The sequence below is a fragment of the Carlito syrichta genome, unplaced genomic scaffold (assembly GCF_000164805.1).
Source record: "Carlito syrichta isolate Samal-C Ts95f unplaced genomic scaffold, Tarsius_syrichta-2.0.1 Scaffold316037, whole genome shotgun sequence".
Classification (NCBI taxonomy): domain Eukaryota; kingdom Metazoa; phylum Chordata; class Mammalia; order Primates; family Tarsiidae; genus Carlito; species Carlito syrichta.
Genome location: NW_007260133.1, coordinates 192,104 through 200,481, shown reverse-complemented (window position 1 = coordinate 200,481; position 8,378 = coordinate 192,104). Strand labels below are relative to the sequence as shown.

At 36.4% G+C, this 8,378-nt stretch overlaps 1 protein-coding gene across 1 annotated transcript; it reads left to right on the top strand.

The window, feature by feature from the left end:
• Positions 1 to 669: 669 nt before the first annotated feature.
• FAM60A (family with sequence similarity 60 member A) lies at positions 670 to 1,404 on the top strand. The gene is given in 4 exon segments (XM_008073727.1): positions 670 to 703; positions 706 to 1,002; positions 1,005 to 1,289; positions 1,292 to 1,404. Coding segments are annotated over 4 exon segments (726 nt in total). The 5' UTR covers positions 670 to 672.
• The last annotated feature ends 6,974 nt before the right edge of the window (positions 1,405 to 8,378 follow it).

Below are 8,378 nucleotides of genomic sequence, written 5' to 3'. Positions count from 1 at the left end.
GTGGGAGCTACAGCTATACAGGGGACATAGCCACTGGTATAAATGCCATCCTGGTTGTTCTCTTCTTCCTACCTCCTCATTTCTGTGGTGCTTCTCATTTGCCAAACCCGGCCTGAAGCCACTACAAGCCTGGGAATGCTGGCTGCAGGGGTCAGGGCCCTCACAGTGCAGAGCTGATGAAGGAAAAGAGGAGAATCCGGGAGCAAACAGGTCACCTTGGCCCACCTTGGCCCAAGTTCACTGCAAAGGAGGCTAGACGGTACAGAGTGTGTGTGCCCAGAGGAGAATACCAGTGTTGGTGAACCATAAAAACCCAAAGTAAAGAGAGATGCTGAGGACTTCTAAAGTCTGTGGGTGACTCTTTATCAAAAGGTACCAAATCACTACTGGTAGTTTCTATAATCCTGTTTAAAATGGGATTTGGTCTGCCAAAGTCAGCAGACTTTAATGTCTCCTGCATTTTAAATGGATTTGACAGATTTAAAAAAATAAACTGAGTAATTTTTCAGAAAATACTGGAGACTATCAAAAATAAAAAAAGGTCTTTGTATAGAAAGGTAGTTGAGGAGGAGGGAGCGCTTGGAGAGGGGGTGGCCTGGCCGGCACTCCACGCCTAGGGGATGTTATTGTGCATGGGATGGCTGCTTTGGGGACTGTTGCTCAGAAGAAAAGATGTTTGGTTTTCACAAGCCAAACATGTACCAGATATCAAGGGCTGTTGCTGTATTTGCAGGGCTAAGTCCTCCAGTTCTCGATTCACTGACAGTAAACGCTATGAAAAGAATCTCTAGAGCTGTTTTGTGTTGCATGAGACTTGTTCAGGAGACATCTGCAATGCCTGTGTCCTGCTTGGGAAAAGATGAAAGAAATTGTCAGCAGGATTAAAAAAAAAACAAACCTGGAATCATGTGGTAGATGCAAGGGCTGGTCCCAGTTTAAAGACGACACTGAAACCAAAGAAAGCAAAAACCCTGTCTGGGAACAGGATAAAAAGCAACCAGATAATAAACTGCAGAAGGAATTTAAACATCACAATTCTGATGTTCACAGTACCACCTCAAGTGCCCCCCCAGCTCAATCTCCTTGTTACAGCCACCGTTCAGATGATGGCTCAGATACGGAGATGGCTTCTGGTTCTAATGGAACACCATTTCTTTTCTTTTCTTTTTTTTTTTTTTCCTTTTTAGATCTCACATCCTGGAAAAGACAGAGAATATACTGTGGGATTATCTATAAAGACCGTTTTGGGGAAGTCCTCATCGGCATACATCTATTCAAGCATTGTTGCAGCAAGAAGCAGCTGCTGAGAAGCCGAAGGAGGAGGGACCAGGGCCTCTGCCCATCTCCACTCAGGAGTGGCGGCTGGAATTTTTATGTAGAAGGAGAACAAAACATGATTTTTAAAAGACCACACAACTACAAACTGACTCTCCTATTTTTAACTTGGATACCTGCTATTCTGCCAAAAGGCAACATCTAGAATAGTTTTGAATGGGTTATTTTCCCCCGGCCCCACAAACTCTGAAGCCAGTGTCTGGCTTATTCAAAAAAGAATTGTGCATAATATTTAAGATGCTGAGTATTTCACAGGAAAGTTGAATGCTGCTATAAAGTGCTCTTTAAGTCTTTTTTAAAAATCCCCTTCTAATGAATGAAATGAGGGGGATTTCAGGGGACACAGATGAGATATGTTGTGTGATAAAACGTATGTAGTTTTAGTCCTTCTATATTGAGAAGCAGTGGTAGGGGCATTTCTTAAGATGGCTGGTTACACTTGTTTTCCCTCATGATAATAAATTCGTCCTAAGTCAGTAACGTGAACTTGCCCCTAAAGGTTGTTGTTGATAATTTTGTAATATTAAGTTCTTGCCAGGGTTCTAATGATTCAAACCTGTACTACGATTATTAAGCAGGACAGACTGAGCTTTCTGTTGGAAATACCTTGAAGGAGAAAGTAGTTTCTAAATATACAGCGATGTAACTTGACTATGTATGTTGCATTCCATGCCACCTCCCTTCATATTAATATTTGATAAGATTTATGTGAAACTTCTAAAGTAGAGTCAAAGTTCCTCTTGGGGAAATGGCAAGTTATTAGGACAGGCAAGACCCTATATGAACAGAACAAAAGGATTACCACGTGGAGAAAGCACTCTATTAACAATGTTAAATTATCTAAAAAATAAAGTGTGCAAGTCTTCAGGATGGCACAAAAGAAAGGTTAATGCTTCTTGGAGCACACTTCTTAGAGGGCGTGCTGAGTGTGTAAATAACTGACTTTCGTTTGTGTTACATGATTGATGACTTCATTAAAAATCTGCACAATTCAGTTTGGCGCTGGTTTACTTCAGTTGACCTTTGTAAGAATTTTATCTGTGTAGAGTGGGAGTTAGACCTGTTTTTAACCTATTAGGAATTATTTTCTCTCTATTCAAAGTAAAATTATTAAAAGAGGTATGTGTTAATGCTAAGTGGGTTGGTTTTGGCTTCTTTTAGTTAGACTTTCTGAACATTGAGATATCCTGAATTTTAGTTCTAAAATCCTCATTAAAAGCCTCTCACTTGAACCCAAACCAAAATACTCTTGCCTCTTTTCTAAATGTTCAGGAAAACCTCACCTGTTCAGACTTTTCATAACGAGAGAAAAGAATTGGCCTGCCTTTAGAATAACATGACTTTGCTTATTTTTTCAACTAGTTTTAAAAAATTGGATCGTATGACACGAAGGAGTGAGCCACCTTTTACGAGCATTCTATAACTTTATGGTTCTTAATCTAAACATATTTTATACTTCCTCCTTTTGGACAAAACCTACACGCTTCAAGCCACCATATGCACAGACTACACAGTGAATTGCTATGCCACAGGCTTTGAGGTGAACTACAAAAGTCCAGCTATTATTATCCTCCTGAGTTTTTTGAAAATTTATTTTGTACATTTTGTCTGGATCTCTACTTCTGTATTTATTTATTACTAGACTTCAACCACAGTCTTCTTTTTTCTCTTTCCACCTTTCTTTGACTTTCTTTGCCTGTAGGATGCACTGTATGTAGTCATGTACTTTGTATTAATGTATTAGAAATCTACAGATCTGTTTTTCATTTTTTATAATGTTGGATACTTAGAATCAAAATTTTTACTAGAGGTTTGAATAAATTTAGTCTTATTAGAAAATTGAAAAACATTTTTTAAAAAAGGTTTCCATTTGAGTTAAATTAATTGTGTTGAGATTCGATTTTTAGTGAGAGGCAAGTCTGAAAATATTAATTTCTCTAATCTTAAAACATTTCAGTGTCTTAAATTTTGAATTTTAGAGTTAAAATATCTTTGGTTGTTTGCTTTTAGCTAACAAAGAGGCTTCTCTTAATATTTGTTAGAAAATCTAAGAAGGGGAACTTCATCTCTTGCCAGGGTCTTCACTGCAACAATTTTTTAAAGTATTCAAATAGCAGAAATACTCCCATTTTCTCTGAATATTGTTTCTTCTGACTCTGTATCACTCTTATTTGATTTTTCTACTTTATCCACATAGACAACCACTACATTTTTACTTAACAATTATTAATCTCAGTAAAAAAGGATTGTATTTAGTTGAGAAGACCAGAGGGCTATCACAATTGAGTAAACTGGCCACTGTAGAGAAGGGAAAAAAAAAAATCTGAGTTTCAAAGAGGCAAAGAATTAGACCAGAGATAATAAATTGGTCACACAAACAATAATTTTTGGTCTAAACATTAATTTGATTTATTTTTAATCGACATAATAATTGTACATATTTATGAAGTACACAGTGACGTTTTGATGTGTACAATATATAGTGATAAAATCAGGGTAACTGGCATATTCATCACCTTAAGCATCTGTCATTACTTGTATTGGAAACATTTAAAATCCTCTTTTCTCTTTTCTAGTTATTTGAAAATATGTAATAAACATTGTTTTTTATTTTTTTTAATTTTATTTTAAAGATGTGGGTTACAACTCAGGATTAGGTATACAAGTGAATATCATTCAGGTAAAGTTTGGGCCTCCCTTTGGTCTCCACTTTGCCAGGTTTGAGATCAGGTACCATTATTGACGTTATGCGCCCCACCCCCTACCCTGGCAGTATCCTCTTACAGCCAATCCCTTTCTTACAGTATTATGGTAAGTGTTCAGGGTCTGCTTATGAGTGAGAACATGTGGTACTCAGTTCTTTATTTCTGTAATAGATCACGGAGGATGATAGACTCTAAATTCATCTGAGTTGCTGCGAAGTCCATATGTTTGTCCTGCTTTATGGTGGTGTAATATTTTTTTGTACAGTCCAGTTTTGATGGGTGACATGGTTGGTTCCATGTTTGTGCTATTGTGAATAGTGCTGCAATAAATATGTGTGTGCAGGTATCTTTTTTGTAGAATGATTTGCATTCCTCCAGGTATATGCCTAATAGGGAGATTGCTGGGTCATAGGGAAGATCAATGTCTAGTTCTTTCAGAAATCGCCACACTGTCTTCCAAAGAGGTTGCACTAGTCTGCATTCCCACCAGCAGTGTAGAGGCATTCCTTTTTCTCCACATCCTCACCAGAGACTGTTGTTGTTTGTTTTGTTAATGATGGCCATCTTACTGGGGTTAGGTGGTATCTCAATGTGGTTTTGATTTGCATTTTTCTGAATTATTGTTAACTATAGTCATCTACAGCACTACAGAACACTATTTCCTTCTAGGTAGCTAAAATTTTATATCTTTTAACCATTCTTTTTATTTTCCCCAACTCTCTACTGTACCAGCCTCTAGTAACCACTATTCTACTCTACTTCTCTGAAATTATAATATTGAATTTTTTATATTAACAGTACAAAATAACGCTAATTTGGGGTGTGCATCTTAGAAGGCCTATCTCTAAGGAAGAAATTGTGCTTAAGAAGTAATCATGCCGGACTTGGGGACTCAGCCTGTAATCCCGTGCTTTGGAAGGCTGAGGTGAGTGAATGGCCTGAGCCCCTAGGTTCGAGAGCTGACTAGGCAACTTGGTGAGACCTTATCTCTACAATAAATCGAAAATTAGCCAGGCGTGGTAGCGTGCACCTGTAGTTCCAGCTATTTGGAAGGCTGAGGCGAAAGAATCGCCGGAGCCCAGCAGGTCGAGGCTGCGGTGGCTGGGAGCCGCCACTGCACTCCAGTCTGGGTGACAGAGTGAGACTCCAACTTTAAAAGAAGTAATCATTAAAAATAAGAATCTTGAAATATCATAGACAAGTATATTTATGTTAACTTGACTCTAGATATTTGTACCAATCTCTAAGTTATGTATCATTTTAGGAAATGTATGTGGTTTTTTTTTCTAGTTTTCTAAAGGTGGATGAGTAAATAGTTTTGGAAACTAATAATGCATTACTGGGCATTTTCAGCCTATTTCACCAAATACACTAAGAAAGGCTAACAAACAGTAATTCATTTTAATTCACATGGTCTTTGTGCCATTTGAAACTAGAAAATACCACTATGGTCTTAATACCGCACTTCTGACTCCTTGATTCAAGTCATAAATATTATATTCCTCATTTTATAGCGATAGAATCTGGATCAAGCAAGCCTACACCAATGGGAATTCTGGATGAGGATGGCAAATAGCTTCATTTCATCATGATCACTTGTTGATTGGTAATAGCTGTCACAGGTGCAATGGTGAGAAAGCTTCTGAGACCCTGCCTAACTCAATAGGCTAGAGTATGGTGATTAATACGGATGTCTTCCAGAAGAGATTAGCCATTTCTATTTCAATACTTGAGATATTTAAATTTCTGTTCTAAATGGAAAATAAGTTGGAACAGATTTTCAGCTTATAGTAGTGTGAACATAGTTGCCAAATTAATTAAGAAGTATTTATTGAATCTGAAGACAATGGGGTTTTTTTTTCTACCTTCCTAGATGGTTATACTGATTTTTCCTTCTCTTGCACGGCTCCACAAATGACTCTAGGTGAAACAGGATAATTTTTCAGCTGCGAGGGAGGGCTCTTCAGACACAACTGTGTGTCTGTTTGCTTGAAGACAGGGCCAACAGAGAATGCCTTAGATTGCTCCTATGTGTGTTTTCTCATTTTGTCTTCTGAACTGTAAGACAGAAATAGAAATCAATACTCAAATCAAAATTGTATTTGCATGTTCTGCAAAGAGTCATTAAAAACTATACAGTGGAAAAAGAAGTGGACATAATGAAAAAAGTGAAAATGTATTAAGTTGTTGAATTAATTGGCATGAAGTAGTCTATAATATTTCCATACTATTCTTACTTTTGCTGATGGGATCTACAGTGATGGCCCCTTCCTCACTTCTGAGATTTATAAGTTTTTCCTAAGAACGAACTTAATTGGTTTATTTTCTCTAGTATTTTGTGTTTTATATTAAATTATTTCTTATCCCATTTTGTTTTTAATTTGCTCTATGTTTTCTGGTTTCATCAGGGGAGAACTCAGAACATTGGTTTTATTCACCTTTCTTGATTGAAAGTTATAAGATTCCCTCTAAGTACTGCTTTACCTATAGTCCACAAATTTTACATTTTGTTTTCCTTATCATTCAGTCCCAAATATTAAAAAAAAATTTTTACTTCTTCTTTGTCTCATGGATTATTTAGAAATGTGTTTTTGTTTATTTCCAAATACTTGAGGATTTTCTACATACCTTATTTATTTATACTTTAATATTTTGTAGCTAAAGTATATACTCTGAGTGATTTAAATTCTTTAGTATTTATCGAGATTTGGATCACTCTCTGATCTATCCAGATCATGGTTTCCCGTGTGTAGCAGAATCTCTAGTGTCTGCCCTAGATGCCAACTTCTTTTCCTTTTTATTCTTTTTGAGTTGGGGTTTCACTCTGTCACCCAGGTTGTAGTGCAGTGGCACGCTCACAGTCACCGTATCCTCAACCTGCTGGGCTTAGGTGATCCTTCCGCTTCAGCCTTCCAAGTAGCTGGAACTACAGGTGTGCACCACCACACCCTGCTAATTTTTTGATTTATTGTAGAGACAAGGTCTCACCATGTTGCCCAGACTGCCTCCCAAAGTGCTGGGATTATAGGCATTTTTGAGCCACCGCACCACCTAGATGCCAGTTTCTTATCTACAGTTGCAATGATCAAGAATGTTTTCAGACACCGCCAAATGTCTTCTGGAAAGCAAAATTGCCCCAGCTGGGAAACGCTGTTATACGTGAATGTCCCATATGCACTTGAAAGCATAATCTACAGATTTTGGGTGTGGTGGTCTATAAATGTCAGTTAGACCTAGCTGGTGACTGGTATTGTTCATCATACATGTCTTTACTGATTATTTTGTATTTAAAATGACCAATCACTAGGCTGCATGTGGTGGCTCACACCTGTAATCCCAGCATTTTGGGAGGCTGAGAAGAGAGGATTTCTTGAGCCCAGGAGTTTGACTCCAGCCTGGGCAACATAGAGAGACGTCTTTTGTCTCAAAAAAAAAAAAAATCAATTACTGATATAGGTTTCTTAAAAATCTCCAATTGTGATTGCATATTTCTATGTGTGTTTGCCTTTAGTTCTAACAATTTTTGGCTCATATATTTCAAAGTTTGTTATTAGGTGTATACATACATTTAACATTGTTATTCTATGTTGAAAACTTGATTATTTTTTCACTATAAAATTTCTATTTATCTTAATACTTTTTTTGAAGTCTATTGATATTGATATGTCACTTCAATTTTCTTATGCTTGGTGTTAGCTTGGATTTTTTTTTCCCTATTCTTTCACTTTCAGTTTACTCAGTTCTTTGTTTTCAATGTGCATTTCATTTAAGTGTAATTTAGTTTATTCTTAAATTATTTTTATCTAGTCTGACATTAGTTATATTTAATGCAATTATTGATGAGTTAAATTTCTCATCTTGATTTTCTTCACTCTTTTCCTTATTCCTTTTACTGTCTTATTTTGAGCATATCATATAATTTTTTAGGATTTCATTTTATCTCGTGCAGGTATTTAAATTTATAACTCTTTTTATTGTTTGTGATGGTTGTTCTGGACATTACATTAAGTATCTTTAAGCTACCACACTCTACTATAGCACACATGAATGATATTACTTTATGAACTTTGTATCAATATCATCTTCATCTGCCTTGTATTCTCAGTGCTCTTGTTATTTTACACTTTTCTGCTCTTTAGTCTACAACCCACAATACATTGGGTTTTTTATTTTGCTCTGTACAGTCCATGTACTGACTCCTCTAAGCAAATTCAGAAATAATTATCAAGATAGTATATACACACACAAATGCTTTTTGTATTTACATACATATTTATTTTCTCTGGTGCTTTTCATTTTTTTTCCTGCCATCTTAGAATTCTTTTTTTTTTTTTTGAG